This window comes from Chrysemys picta, chromosome 20, assembly GCF_011386835.1.
Source record: "Chrysemys picta bellii isolate R12L10 chromosome 20, ASM1138683v2, whole genome shotgun sequence".
NCBI lineage: Eukaryota > Metazoa > Chordata > Testudines > Emydidae > Chrysemys > Chrysemys picta.
Window position 1 is genome coordinate 22,092,052 of NC_088810.1, and position 15,685 is coordinate 22,107,736.

The 15,685-nt window shown below is 57.4% G+C and overlaps 1 protein-coding gene across 1 annotated transcript in view; it reads right to left on the reverse strand.

The window, feature by feature from the left end:
• Window positions 1–15,685, reverse strand: part of LOC101935514 (uncharacterized) — a 29,123-nt gene that overhangs the window by 9,918 nt on the left and 3,520 nt on the right. Inside the window, exons 2-4 of the mRNA XM_065573715.1 lie at window positions 13,732–14,058; window positions 12,485–12,751; window positions 8,646–8,924 (exon numbers count right to left, since the gene is read on the reverse strand). Of these exons, the coding sequence (XP_065429787.1) occupies window positions 8,646–8,924; window positions 12,485–12,751; window positions 13,732–14,058 (873 nt within the window). The remainder of the gene's footprint in view (window positions 1–8,645; window positions 8,925–12,484; window positions 12,752–13,731; window positions 14,059–15,685) is intronic.

Sequence of the window (15,685 nt, forward strand, 5' to 3'; positions counted from 1 at the left end):
AGGATCTTGACACCCACTTACTTCACCTCCCCAGGTGGAGAAAATGAGCAAAGTCACATGAGGGGCTGGGCAGGGGGCTGACCTGGGCTTTCCGGGGTGGAGATGAGCCAGAAGCCTGGGGAGAGCTGCAAGGAAAGACCCCAGGTAGGAAACGCTGGGCGTTGCTGCTCCATAGAGACACTCAGCAAAGCCCAAGGGGGGCTGGGGAGGGACACAGACCCTCAGGCAGGAGGGGGTGGGCCCAGCTTTAGATGGGGGGGGGGGGTGGATGACTCGTGTTTGTTTTGGATGTAGGTGCCCTGTGTGGGGTAGACATCTCCTTTAAGGACTTGGTTGGAGGGCCAGGTTACCATGGCAACCAAACCCAGCTGCAAGGTGGGGAGAGCTGACCTGAGTGAGGAGAAACTGAGGCAGTAGCTGCTGGCCTGAAAGTGGGCTGGGTGAGTGATGCTGTTATGGGGCCCTGTATGTGGTAAGGGGATGGAGGGGGTTAGTGTACCCTGCACCTGGGAATGGGTTACAAAGGCCAAATTCTCTGCTGGTGGAAATGGGCCTGACTCCATGAAAGTCAAGGTGACCCTGCTGCAACTGGTGGCTTGGCCCGAGCCTGCGGCATTTGTAGATCGGGTAGGAGGTGAATGAAAACGTGATGCTTTCGTAAGAAAGTAGCCCAGTAGACACAGCTGCTGGTTGTTTTTTCTCTGCCAGCGTCCGTGAAGTGAAATTTGGGGGGAGGATGAAATTAGCAAAACTGAGGGGCAACGTGATTGTGCCAAAAAAACCCCAAATCTGTCCCTTCTTCCCATGCGTGATTCAATCCCTGGTTGCGCACTGGAGAGTTGGCTTCAGAGGCAGCAGACTTGCCGTCAGGGCAATGACAGCCTTCGTGATACAGGATGACCAGGAGCCAGACGCAGTGTGTCCTAAAACAAACACAGCCAGGACTTGCTTAGCTCAGGGTGGGGAGAAGCTGGAAATGCAGAGATCACTGTAGGCAGAAGAGCTGTTCCAAAACCAAACTCCTGTTAGTATCACGTGTCGCTCTGTCTCTGTCGCTGAAGTATTGGATTTGTCGAATTTAGGCCCAGAAGGGACCATTGCAGCATGAAGCCCGACCTCGTAAAGACACAGGAACCAGGACGCTTCTTGGCCCAAGTCACTACCCCTCTCCATTAGCCCCCGCTGCCTTGCTTGTGTGCCTGAGCACCTGGCAACTCGCTCATGCCGGTTTCCGTCCAGCTCCCTGTGACGCACAGGGCTGCGATCACCCGTTTTACAGATGGGGAAACAGGCACAGAGAGGTGAAGGGACTTGCCCCAGGTTACAGAAAAGGCCTGTAGCAGAGCTGGGAACAAACCTACATTTCCTGAGCACCATTGCAATCCCTACTGAAGGCAATCCAGGCTGGCCGTCGCCCATATCAGCCCCTAGCACCGTGCCTTCCCTGTGCCTGGCAGGAGGTTTCAGAGGTAAAATGAACGGGGCAGTTGCTGCCTCTGGGAGCTGTTGTTTCCGGCTGCCAGCAGACTTGGGCCGCCACACATTAGCAAGCTCTATTTTGCATGCACGAGGGCTAGAAAGATCGTATCTTTAAAAGGCAGACCTGGGAACCGAACCAGCTCTCTTGAGTTCCAGCCCAGTGCCTTACCCACAAACCCTAATCCTCTCCCACCCTTTCTTTTTTGCATTTCATAAGCTGGAAGGGCGAAGGGGAGGCTTAACATTGAGGCGTACACACGAACTCTCCCGCAGCTTGCCGTGGGCAGCTTTGCATCTTTCCTTCCGTCGAAACTTGTTCTGCAAAACCTGGCAAATGCTTCCCTTCCCTGAGTCCTCTCTCTTTTCTGGGCTACCCTCTTGTGGCTTGGCGTCCCTGGCTAAGCAGAAGAAAGACCTCACTGCATAGGAGAAGGGAGCCATTGATGTAAATTGTTCCCAGCCTGTTTCACTGAGCCACAGAGAAAAGCTCCCATGGATCTCCTCCGCCCTGCTCCATGGAGACAAGGTGGGGGAGGTAATATCTTTTTATTGGACCAACTTCAGTTGGTGAGAGAGACAAGTGTTTGAGCCCCACGCTGGGGCCCAGATGGGGTATCCTCAAACAACTCCAGCCCGTGCTCGATGGGGACCCCGTCCTGGAAGAAAGCTTTCCTGCACCCCCTCTTCTGGCCTTCAAACAACCCCCCCAACCTCATCGGAAACAGGAAGCAAGCTCGCCACAGACCAGGACACGCCAGCTCGGAACTTGTCTCTCTCCCCAACAGAAGTTGGTCCAATAAGATATGACCCTCCCCCCCTGTCTCTCTCAGGTCCTGGGACTGACAGGGCTACAACTACGCTACATCCAACCTTACGGGGAGGTAGTTTTCTTTTGTCCCCTTAATTAGCTTCTTGCTCTATGGCTTGTCACGGGGGTAGGGGAGAGCAGCTGTGTTTGATCACAAATACAACTAGCGAGGAAAAAGAGCCGGGGAAGAGGAAGCATGATCTGGTGATTAGAGCGGCGCCTCTCTCTCTGTGAGCTTGGAACAGTCACTCACTGTCCCTGCCTCAGTTTCCCTATCTGGAAAAAAAGGTATTTCCTTTCTCCTCCGCTCTGTCTATTTAGATTGCAAGCTCCCCAGAGACCGAGTGGGGGGGTTGCTACTGTGGTGGCCTTTGCATGACCAGGCCCGTGCATTCAACAACGTCCTGCCTCCCAAATGGAGGATGACTATCGCTCTTCGAAGCCACCCCCATAAAAATAACAGCTCCCCCACACCACGGTGGGGCTGGACAGTGCCCAGCACGATGGTCCCGTGATCTCAGGGGATGCCTCTAAGCCAAGGGTAGATCTACTGTGCATCTGGTTAGACTGGGCATCAGGATTCCAGAGTCCTGTTTTCAGCCATAGGAGGGCAGTGGGGTCTAGTGATTAGAGCAGGTGAAAGGGAGCCAAGACCCCTGTGTTGTAATCCCGCTCTGGGAGGGGGGTGGGGTCTAATGGGTGGAGGTGTGCTGCGGGCACGACTCCGGGGTTCTGTTTCAAGCTTTCTCATTGGCAAACCACTTCCCCGTCCTGCGTCTCGCTTTCCTACCTCGCTTTGTGAGTGGACGATTGTTTGTCAAGAGAACCATCGAGGGAAGGTGCCGCATCCTGTTTGCGCAAAGTATTTTTACATCCCAGGCCCCCCGGTTGCTTCTAACTGCTCCGTTCGCCACATTGTTTGCCTTGCATTGAGTTTCGCTTTCCCAGGAGATTGTGTAGATGGGAGACTACAGGGCAAGGGTGTAATTCCAGAGTCACTCCCATTCAAGCCTGATTCTCAGTCGCTCTGTTCCGAGGCTGGAAGCAGGGGATGAAGGTGGAGTGGGCGGCTTAAACTGGATTTAAGTTTCCTTTGCATTCCCTGTATTCTGGCCCCCGATGTAAGTTAGTGTAGCCCAAGGGCTATTTGGTTTTTCATTGCAAGCTGGCATCTGGACTCCTGGGTCCTCTTCCTGACTGAGCTCAGGTCCCCTCTCCGTGCCTCTGTTTCCCTATGTCATGTAGGGTCACGTCTGCTGTAAAGTGTAGTTCCCTGGTGCATTGCAGAGATCATCGAATGAGAAAGGGGCTGTCGAAGGATGCAGTGTTTTCACGCTGGATGGAAACATCCTTGCAGGCTCCCTGGAGAAGAGAAGGGTTTGTTTGCCGTGGGAGATGGGGCAGCAATCCGTGAGAGCCAGGTGAAGGACCGGCCAGTGCTGACTGGTACAGACACCCGATGCTGACGCAGCGGCTAATCCGGAGAAGCCGCTGAAAGGATGACAGACAATAGGTTTAGGCAGGCGATTTATGGGGGGGAACCATAAGGTGATTAGTGCAGTTCAGAGGGGATTTGAAGGGAAAACAGCCATGTGGTGGATCAGATTATGAGCTCAGAGTCGGGGCGCTCCTGCCTGCGCGGTAGCTTTTTCTCTTTTCTGGCTTCCGAGGGAGTTTATGGCACGTTCTGGAAAGGCAGGGCTCTGGCCACGCTTGCCAGCATGATTCTGTTTTGCAGCCTGGTTATTATCTCTAGGCTAAGGCTTTTCAGGTCAGATGGAGGGGGAGGAGGCCTGGCCCTATGAAATACGGGATTGACTCGCTAGGGAGAGGCAGTGTGGTCTGGTGAATAGGGCACTGGGCTAAGCTGGCAGAGACCTGGGGCCTGTTCTTGGCTCTGCCGGTGCTGGGGAGGAGCAAAGGGCCGGCTCTCCAACGAGGTAGCATGGTCTAGTGGGTAGAGCCTAGGACTGTGAGTCAAGATGTTTGGGTTCTACTCTTGGTCTGGTGCATCACTTCCCCTCTCTGTTTCCTCTTCCCTCTGTTTAAATTCCAAGCTCTTCAGGGTGCGGGGCTGCCAGTTTTGGTTGGCCATATTCCTGGAGGTTTCATCACAAGACATAATCTGTCATTAAAGAGTCATCTTTAATTTCTGGAGGATTGGCAACCCTACCAGGGCAGGGGCTGCTTTTTAGGGGGGTGTTCACACTGCAGCCAGGGGGTGTGACTGGCAGCTGGGGCAGACATACCCGCTCTCACCGCGCCCGAGCTAGGGCGTCGCAACTGGGCTTCAGCGCCGGCTGCACCAGCCCGCCTGACCCCCTAGGTTCATACTCACTTTTATTTTTAGTGAGTTAGCCAGACGGCAGCTAGCTGGGTGCGTCTACACGAGCTCCCCCTCCCCCGTGGCAATGTAGATGTACCCGTGTCTACACTGCAATCCGAGGGGTGACTGCAGCCCATATCCGAATTAGCTTCGAGCTAGGTAGTTCAAATAACAACAGCAGCGAAGCCGCGGCAGCGTGGGCTAGGCACTCGAGTCTCTACCCGCGGTCCCAGGCGGGGTTGGGGTGTCATTGAGACAGTCCCCACTGCAAAGAGCTGGGATGCTAAGGTTATGTCTGCACTGCAGAGCGTACCCGGGTCCTGGCTTGCCAAGCTGGTCTCCAAGAATCCACACGGCAGAACTGCCCACGCCCCAGCCCCATGTCTAGCTGGCGCTGCAGTGACATGTGTTTGGCGCTAGGATTGCTGGGGGTGGGGCGTATCCCAAGGTTCCTAGCACCTCGCTAATTGCAGCCACACTAGGAACTGGTGTGCAGCCGTGTTGTGGCCGAACTTGTCGGTCCTTCCCCAGCCCCTCTGCGGAAGCATGTGCCAGCATGTTTACTGGCAGTATTTCCAGCTGCTGCTGAATTCGGTTAACAGAACTTTCTTTTTATGGGATGTCCTTGGCAGATCGCAGCAGGTTTAAAGTTTCAGTAGTTCACCGTGGAAGTAAATAAACCTTGTAAGATGAGAAAAGTGGTGTTCATTACGCTTAAGGAATTCGGAAGGGAGTTAAAGCTCTTGATGGCTGTCCTCACGGACCCCTTGAGTTTGGGGATGGCTCTTTGCCAAGGCAATTGAAACCACGCAGGAGGCAAGGAGTGGATGAAGAACTGGGCTCCGGAGAGCTGGGTTTCAATTCCCAGCTCTTCCACAGGTTCCTTAAGCAAGTTACGGAATCTGTTTGTGCCTCAGTTTCCCATTCCATGTCTCCGTTCTGTCTGCCTGTACGCTCCTCAGGGAGTCTGTCCAAGCTGTGAGTCGAGCCCTGGCTCAGGGCTTTAGCCAGAAGGCCCCTGGAAGAGTTAGCAGCAGCAGCTCGGCTAAGTGCCCGATCGGTGGTCTTTGCGGGAGGGGGCTGGGATTGTCAGACGACGGGCCTGAGAGCTGGACAGCTCTGTCGGTTATAGTGTTAGCAGGACCTGAGGCTGAATTTCATCCTAGTTCAGTGGCGATGGAAAGTACCTTGCTGGCTCGCGGCCGTTTGCTGGTTGAGTGAATTACTGGGGACAGAGAGTGCCCAGGGTGGCATCGGAAAACACCGGTTTGTTGACCGCCAAATGATTCTCAGAAACGTATCAGGGTCAACACCTTTCGACGGGAACATATTGGGCTCTGACAGATCTGTCTGGTCTCCTACCAGGCTGCTGGGATTCCCAGGCTGCTGGGATCTAATGCTCCAGGGCCGCCCTGCCATGCGGACTGCCCCAGGGGCAGACAGGGCCCCCCAGGGAGGCAAGTGGGGCAATTTGCCCCAGGCCCCGCGGGGGCCCCCACGAGAATGTACTATTCTATAGTATTGCAACTTTTTTTTATGGAAGGGGCCCCTGAAATTGCTTTGCCCCAGGCCTCCTGAATCCTCTGGGCGGCCCTGGGGGCAGAAAGCCTCTAAATGCTCCCCCTGTGCACCTGCCACTGTTGCAGTCCAGGGCCCCCAGTCATTTCTCCCCCGCTAACATTGTTAGAAGAGCGCACAGGTGTAAATGACACCGGGGCAGGGCTGCGGAGAATCAGGCCCTGTGGAGTTGCTGGTTTGCCTGGGGTGATTGTCGTTGCAGATCTCTACTGTAGGTGGTGCCAAGACACCAAACAATTAGCCAGTGTCCGTACCACAGCCGGAAAGTAGGAAGGTGCCTGCGGGAGGGGGAGCGGTGGCATTGCTGAAGCTGCGGCACGAATTTCTCGAGGGGCGTTTTCGACCTTTCTTTTTATGCCGTATTGTAAAAGTGGCCAACCGCCCAAAGCTCCCCCGGAAAGGAACCAACCCACCCGTTACACCACGACAGCCACTTAGAACAAGAGCAGCCTGCCCCTCTTCTCTGAACACCCTCCAGTTTGTCCGTATCCCCGAGGCAAGGGTTAACGGAGATAGCTGCCAATCAGCCTCCTCCAGCCCTGGCCTGGAGCAGCTGGGGGGGGGGAAGGTGGCTGGGGGCTGCAGGTGGCAGGTCAGTAGCCTGGCTGGCACCTCGCACTCCGGGCTGGTGCTGCACAGATAGTCTCTGTCTGCATTGAGGTCTGTTTTCCAGCAACTCTCAGATTTAGTGTCCCCGTCCCCCCCCCCCGGAAGCTGGCTCTGTGCTGGCTGTGGTCTGGGGGCCGTGGGAAGGGCAGGAGAGCTGGGAACGCCGCACAGCAGAGCAGGCCTGAATTCCGGTCTGGGTGCCCAGCTCCCCGCAGACCCTTGCCCATGCCGTGGCAGTAGGGCAGAGAAGGGACCCAGGGCAGGGAGAGACCTCAGTAAACAAATACATGTTCGGGGCCCAGCCACTCTGGGCCCCGGGAGCTCCGACTCCAAAGAGCCCGGAGGGGGCTGGGACGCCCACGCCCAACTCTTCCGGCTGGGCCAGATACACTGCAAAGCCCCGTGCCCCCAGGCCTCAGCGACCCCCTTCCTGCCCAGGGCCAGCTGTCACTGGGGGGCAGCCTGGCTTCCTGGCTGGGCAGGTGACAGGCGAGTGCTCATCTCCCAGTCTGTGCAGGGCGAGCAGTGATTCCTTTCCCCTCTGGGCGCCCCCCTGTCTGAGCCATGCCTGGGCAGCCGTGTCCAGCCTCGCTGGAGTCGCCCCACGAGGGCTGTGAGAGGAGCACACGGCAGCCGCTCTCAAGTTCCCCCTTTCTTCCCATCACTGTTCCGCCTGCAGCAGGATGAGGGAAGCCACCCGATGCACCAGCCCTTCCTGCCTCGGCCACGACGCCCACCGGGCACTGCTTCCCACAGGCCCTCCCTGGCAGCGCTGATCCCCACAGGGCCACACCTCATTGCCTGGGCATGGCCTCTCCCAAGCTTCAGCCTAAACATTCCCTTCCCTCTTGCCACCCCCCCAGAAAACCCCACAAGGAGGGTGATGCCACGAGCAGGCGTAAGCCAGAGATGCAGAGATCATGATACGCAGAGTCAAATGGCAGAGACTTTATTTATGAGATGGGGAGTTAACCTGTGGAACTCACTGCTACCCGATATCCTCAGTATTAAAAAACAACCAATCCCAGATATTTATGTGAATAACGATTTCACCATAGGCTCAGAGAGTTGACAGCCCCATTGCCGGACCCAGTGTTTCAGCTTCGCTCCCCACGCAGTGACATTAACCCTTCGGACGCTGCAAGTGAGTGTCCCCTGTCCTCCCACCCTTGCATCCCTTGGCCTGGCAGGCTGGGGAATGCCTGTGCCTGGTGTGATTGGCAGTCGCAGTGGAAGCTCCTCTGGTCTTGGTCCCATCTCCACTCCCTGCCGGGAAGGCCGTGCTATGCGATGAGGCCGGCGCTCAGGGCTCCTAGTGCCAGCAGCAGGATGATGAGGTGGTAGGACAGCAACGAGGCCAGGGACCGCTCTGGTGGGGAATCTAAACAAGAGCGATGGGGTCAGTTCCTGTCGGCGGCGACCGGCAATGCCGGGGGGGTAGCTGCACCACTAGAGCGTGGCTGGGGCAGGGGCTGGGATACCCGGGAACTTTCTCCCCCATTCCATATGGGGTAAGAGGAGCTGGGGCAAGAGGGCTGCGTCTGGGCAGGGCCGTGCCGGCCTCGCTGCCGGCGTCTCCTCTGGGGAATCGCAGTCCGTTCTGCCCAGGAGCTCGGTGCCTGACGACTCTGACCCGGAGCAGAATGAGGAGAGTGGGAAGTGATGGGGTCCCTCGGTCCCCCCAGTCTGCGCCCCTTGCTCTGCCGGCTGCCTGCGAGCAGCTGACCTCCTCCCCGGGCCCTGCCCCGCTGATATTCCAGACCCTTCCCCTGAGCTCTCCCCCGGGTAGGGACCTTCTCAGAGCAAAGCCCAGCTCTCCCCGTGCCCGCGCTGGGCAGCGCTTACCCGGGGGGTTACCTGGACACAGGTCCTTCGGGGACATCATCCTGGAGCTGTTACTGGTGGGGTGCCGGGCTGTGCAGGTGACGGCCGGGAGAGCCTGGAAAGGTCTCCGAGAGATGCGCAGAGTGGCTCTGGTGGATACGACCACGCCGCTGTCCTTTTGAGTCCAGCTGTAGGCCACCTGTCCCCCTCTCTCCCCGGCCACGCAGCGCATGGTGTAGTGACAGGTTCCATTGTCACAGGTCACCGAGTCACAGACAATCGTTGTCGCGGGCACTTGCTCTGCGGGGGGGAGAGAAACGGGATAAAATCCCTGGCACAACTTCCTAGCAGCTGTCTGGAACTGCTGGAGGAAGCCGAGGGCAGAAGCCCCTGCCCCAGCCCAGCATGGTTGGAGCAGGGGTGGGTGGAGCATCTGACCATAGATGGCTGGTCAAACATTGGTCAAATCCTGTCAAAAACACTAAAGCACCGACGTATTAGAACAGGAACACCGGTAACAAAATACGGCCGTGGGCTCCAGTCCGCTTAGCCTTAGCGACTTCTGTTTAATCGCCCCCCCAAAAAAGTTACTGACCAAGGATGGTGGGTGAACTCCCACTTCAGGGAGGCTAGCATGACAGCCCCACCTCTTCCACCTGAGCATCCCCGCTCCCTGCAGCCAGAGCCCCAAGCATGCCCCCCAACAGTGGCTGGAGCCTCCTCCCCCCCCCGTGGCTGGAGGAGCCACAGGCCATCCTAACCCCTGGACGCTGGCTGGAGCTCAGCCCCCGCCGGCTTGGGGTGGAGCACAGGTGGGGCCAGGACCTGGGTTAGGGGAGGTTTAGCCTGCCCGGGTCTTCAGTACCATGGGAGGCGGGTACTGAACTTTAGTTCCATTATTTGAACTCAGAAAAGGGCAAATCCCAATGAACTGAAGTTGTAAGAACAGGAAAGACGAATGATTCCTGGTCCCTTTTCTAGCAATGTTCTGTTACCTCCTCACTGTGAATGTGAGTCGAGACTGAACAGTTACAAAAGCGAAGACCAATGAAATGAAGCAGAAACAAAAGAAGATGAAAGAACAAAATCATTTTTGACGGCACGTAAGCTAGGCGGGCAGCTGGCCGGCTCTTCGAGCAGCTCGCTTTGCAGTCTCTTATTTGTCTTTATCTGTTTCGTGTAGATCCCAGCCGTCTTCGAATTCATCAGTGTGTCGTCCTTCCTCTTCCTTGGATGAACATTGGGTCAGTTCTTCACCTGCCATTTTCTTTTCTCATCTTACACAGCAGGGGAGACTTTCCGTCACTTTCTGGATTTTCAGTGCAGGATCCCCAAACCGGCCAACGGAGCCATTTAAAGTGTTACAGGCATTTCTGCCGCTGTAGCTAGATTGCAAGGTGGACGCTGCTTTGATTTAAGTGCGGGGATTGGCCGGGCTGCCGCTTGTGCCAGAACTTGCAACCGCCATCCAAACGGTTTGTTCGCTGGTTTAGCCTTTAAAATTCGCAGGAGACGCTCTGAGGTCACAAGCAGAAATGGCATCACCGTTGCAGACGTCTTGGAAGCATGGATCTAGAAGGTAGACAACAGGGTGTGTGTCTCACGGGGTTCACGCCACTCGCTGCTGGGGCGCCTCCTTGTGGCTCACCGGGGGATTCGCTCACGGCTGGGGCGCCTCCTTGTGGCTCACCGAGGGATTCGCTCACGGCTGGGGCGCCTCCTTGTGGCTCACCGGGGGATTCGCTCACGGCTGGGGCGCCTCCTTGTGGCTCACCGAGGGATTCGCTCACGGCTGGTTTGCCGCTGCCGCTTGTGGTTTCTTGGCTCCCTTGCCCCAGTCGCACACTTGGTGGCTTCTCTCCTGCTCCGCGAGCTCCAGCGCTTCCTCTTTGTGGCTTGGCCCTCAGGCCAGGCCGCTGCAGTTTCCTCCCTTCACGGGGATCAGAGTCTCGCTAAATAAACCGCCTCAGAAAGTCTTCAAAATCCACTGCCCCTGTTCCCCTCCCCGCAGGCCAGGCCCTCCCGCTCCTCCGGCTCCCTACAATCACCAGCTCGGGTCCAGGTGGCCTGTTGCTTGCTGCTGCTGTCCCTAGCCTACTTCCTGCTCCCTTCTCTCAAGCCGGAGAGTGACTGTGACTCTCCCCCTGGCCCCGCCCGGCCCTTTCTGCTGCTTTCCTCTCCCTGGTTTTATACCGGCTCAATTCGGGCTGTCTATCCAGCCCACACCTTACCCAGGTGCAGCCCATCCTGTCAGGTAGCCCCCCTGAGCCCTTTTACTCCTTGAGCGGTGGTGTAGGGTGAACACCTCGTCAGTGCGGGAGTGATCCCTTAGTTTTTCCGTGATATCATCCCTTTTCCTTCCTCGCACCCGCTCTTGTAAGTGGACTGTGTTCCCCGCTCTCACGAGGACGTGTTTGATCATTCAGGAACCCGTTCTGGGCATCCGACGACGCAGAAGTGTCGTTTCCCACGTTCTGAATGGACTAAACGCCAGGTGCAAGCAGTGAACCGAATGTTGAGATTCACGTTCGACGGCACAGTGGGTTATCCGTACTTGGCCATCCCTTGTCCGCCAGCCGCGGCTGCACATTGGAAGATCTTTGAGACGGTTGGTAGAAGATGCCCAGCGAGTACCATGAGACGTTCTCGGCGTGGCTCTGCTAACGATGCTGAAAAAAGGCTGCTGGGTCTTGTTTGGTTTTGAACACCAGGACAACGCTCTTCCCTTTTGGCCCGTTTGGAGAGAAAACTGCCAGATCTTCAGCTTCCCCGGTGAGAAGCTGCCTCGTCCGGGCAGCACGGCCAGACCACTGAGGGCGTGAATGCTCGTTTGTCGTCAAAGCCCAGGCAGCCTCCATGTGAGGTCCCAACACCAGACCATTCCCGGGACCCGGTTCATTGACAATATTTATTAACAGTCCGCAATCTCCTGGCCTGGTGAGCAACGGACCAGAGGGCGTGGCAATGCTCAGCTGCACGCGGGAATGAGTAAAGCTCCGGCTGTGGCATCATTACCGTGATGTCATGCGACTATTGGTCCATCTGTCTGACACTAGAGACACATGAGGGGCTTGCGCAAGACGAACCCCGAGGGCTGGGGTCACAAAGGAACGGAGGGACGCTGGGAGCCGCGCCTGACTCTGAGGGGCCTGGGACGCCACTGAGAGTCACAAGCCTGAGTCTGGCGCCCAGGTGTCCCGTGCGATGAATGGGGACAGACAGGTACAAAGAGATTCGCACTGGGCAGGGAGCCCCTAGGCTAGTCAATGGGAGATGCAGGGGGGATGGGGCATCCTCCCCCTTTGCCACCTGTCTTTGCTGGGGACTCTCAGCTGGGAACACTCTCTTGGGCGTGGGCTGCCGAGTCCTCCCCTTGTACTGTGTAGCCCCGTGGTGAGGGTCCTCCCCTGGGTGGGAGAAGGGGTTTGAACAGGGAGCTGCCACCTCGCTGGTGAGCGATATAACTACCGGGCTCTGGGATAGCCTGGCAGGGGGCTCTTTGGATCTCTAATTAATGAGTGGCTGGAGCAGGGGATCGGATCCTGGGGCTCCCTGCTCTGGGGGGGGGCTCTCTACCCACCGGCTATGGAGCTGTTCTCGTGCCGGTTCTCTTTGCGGCCCCATGACTCTGCACTGGCCCAGCCGCAGGGACGCTCCAGACCCTTCCCTTGATATCTCCCCGGGGGGCAGCAGCTTTCTCAGAGTGGGAGGTGGGGCAGGGGATTCCTGGGGTGACGGGGCCCCTTTAAGTGCAAAAGTGTTGGAGACCAGAGTGGTTTCATTGAAATAGTCGTGGGGTGAGTGCCGAGGCGGGGACCCGATGCCAGCTCTCTCCAGTGTTTCCCTGCGGAGGGCATTACCTGCGCAGAAGTCCTTCGGGGAGACCGTCCTCCTGGAGCTGTTCCCGTCGGGGACACGTGCCGTGCAGGTGATATTCTCACGAGCCGCTTGGTGCCGCTGAGGGATGTGCACGATGGAGTCCGTGGACAGAACGCTGCTGGGGGCTTTACTCCAGCTGTAGGTCACGTTCTCCCTTCCATCCCTGACGGCGCAGCGCAGGGTGTAGATACAGTCGTCGTCCTCACAGGCCACTGAGTCACAGGCAATGGTGGGTGGCAGTTGTCCCTCTGTGTGGGGGGGAGAAAAACACAGAACAGGCTGAAATCCCTGCAGCAACTTACTAGCTGCTGCCTGGATTTGCTGGGGGAGCAGCGCGCAGGGAGCCCTCTGCATCTTCGCAGCAGGCTTGGAGCAGGGGCAGGGGGACATGAAGGTAATGGCACAGCTGGGAGGGAGAGGACGAAGGAGGGATCATTTGGGGAGGTGCAGGGGGGCCCAGCTTGAGGATCAGTTGGGGGTTTGAGCTGGTTGAAATTTTCCAATGAACATCTTTTCCATCTGAAAATTTGGTTTAGTCAAAACTGCCATTGGGGGATGGGGAGTTGATGCCAAGAAAAATGTTCAGTTTTCTGAAGCAGGTGTTCAAAGCCAAACCCCAAACGTTGCATTTCGAACGGTCTTTCCCCTCCTCCCACTGGAGTCCACCGTAATTGGCAAGGTCGTTGTGGAAACCGATCAGCATTTCGACACCTCGTGTTTCAGAGGGAGCGAAAATATCGAAATGTTTAATTTCCTGATGGGGATCTTTTGCAACTTTTCAGGCCACAAATTTTTTTTTTTTGTTATTGACAGATTTCTACTTCACATCCCGATCTGGGACAAAAGCAGATGTCGAAATGGCCCTGTGCAAGAGAAACATTCCTGACTAACTCCCTTAGGGTGACCAGCGCTGGAGTTGGGGGATGGGGCAAGCGGAGCAGGAAGTGGAGCCCTGCTGGGGTGGGGGAAACCTCAATTCCAAGAGGACTTTGGGTTTCTAATGGGCCAGGGCCGTGTGGGGCAGGGGCCAGGATGGGGGAAGGAAGCTACAGCAGAGCACAAGAGGGAAAGGGCTGCAGAAGACGGAGGAGCAGGGAGACAGGGCTGGTGAGCAGCAGAAGAGACCAGCACGAGGTGGAGGAAGAGGAGGAGTTTGCCAGCGGCTGTGAGTTTCCTGAGCAGGGTGGGTTCCAGGCTCCCTCAGGGATCCCCCTGCCCCAGCACTTACTGGACACGTGCAGCGTGAATTCTCTGTAGGCGAATTGCTCTTTGTCTGTGCTGAATTCGACGGTGTAGCTGCCCGTGTCCTCCATCCTCAGGTCGGTGATCTGAAGCGAGTAGCTCTCATCAGAGAATCGCAGGCGTCCCTCGTAGGATGGGTTAAACACCAGGACGTGGGGAGGTTTCCCTGCGGTGACGGTGACTAGACTCCTTGTGTTTACCGACCAGGCCCCATTTTTAAATTTCTGTTCTGCTGAGATCCTCAGGGGGAAAGTGACCGACCCTCCCAGAATCCCGGTCAGCTCCGTCTCGTCTGCGGCTGCTCTGGAGTACTCTGGTGCACGGGAGGGAAGAACAGGGAATAGATCTACCATGGACGCACCAGGCCAGTTCCCTTCCCGGTCCCCGTTCATGCTCCCACAGGAACCGGGGGAGTCATAGATTACGGGAGTGCGAGAAACCGTTTCCCCTGGATCTGGGCTCAAATCCCACAGATTGCAGATCTGGATGTCAAACGTCCCATGTCCAGGCAGCCTTCCCCCCTGGGGCGTTGGTTTGGATAGTACAGAGCGAGGAACCGTTTGTGAGGTTGAGAGCCGGATCTGGCTTTGGAACACATCCGCTCTTGGGGGACAGAGATCTGGTAGCAGTAGGGGGTTCTTACCCTTGCAGGGGGAGCAGCCTCTAGATAAAAGACCCTCAAAAGGGACAAAGACCCTCACTGGGCTAGAGCGGGAGATGCTCTTCCAGGGGTTTTATCCACGAAGCCATGGGAAGCCGATGATCCTATTACAGCCCATTGAACAGCTGAACAAATCTGTCTATCTCCATGCCCACCCATCTCTCCCCCCGCCCCCCAGGTGCTGGGGAATGGTGGGTCGTGCCGTAACCACTGTAGCAGAGGGAATAGCTGCTGCCACAGTATCTCCACCTAGCAAATTATCTGCCAGGCGTTTTAGCAGCTGGGCCCTGCTGGTGCCAGGGGGAACCTCAAAGGGCAACTGCAAACCCCTTAGGGCAGCAGGTCTCCTGGGAGAGGCAAGTACCAGCCCTGGTAACTACCTCCCAGGCCGGAAGTAGCCAACGTGGCATTTCTGTGGGTATTGCTACATCCCCACTAGCGGTTCAGGGGCTGGGAAGCAGACGAGCGATGAAATGCAGGCTGAGATCCTGGGCCTCATTCTCCATCGCGCTGCGTCTTGCGTAACCACTTCCCCCAGGGCAAAGCCAGTGTGAAATGCCCCTGGTGTGATCTGGGAGCATTTTACATGCAGGGCTGCGGAGGATTGGGCCCGACCAGGGGGTCTTGGAAAAATCTTCTTGGTGTGCATGAGACGGGTCGACCCAAAGGGTCAGGTTGGTCCCGCCCGCCCCGTGGCTCACGGGCCCAGCTGTCGTACAGGCGCAAGGAGGGGCCGTTTCATCTCAGCCTCGTGACTGCCATCGGGGAATCGCCCCCTCCCCACCCCAAGCCCCTCTCCTCTCCCCTCCCACTCCTGAGCCGGGCTCTCGTTCGCTCCCTCTCCAGCGGTCTGGGTAGTCTGAGGGCCCTGCTGCGGTTCTGTGTGCAGGTCACTCACGCTCCCAGTGTGGCTGGGCCCTGGCAGTCCCTGTGCAGGGGGTGGGGAGCTGGGGCAGGAAGCACTAATCCGTGTGGACCCCCCCGAGCAGCCGCCGGGAGCTGCCAGGGAAGCAGTAATAACCCTGTCCCGCTACCCCTAGGGACCAGCGCTCAGTGCATCCCCTGCTGCAACACGGCCACCTCGCAGGAGTCCCCCTCCCTCCCTCCTCTCGGCCTCCAGCCCCACAACCTGACCCCTCCTTTTCCCTTCCCCAAGTCCTCCTGTCTCCCTGCCCCAGATGTCCCCCCGCAACTCTCTATGCTTTGCCCTGCCATTATGCAGAGCGTCCCTCCCAGCGTCATCCCTCTGCCCCCTGCTGCGGGGAGATGGTCCCCCAAG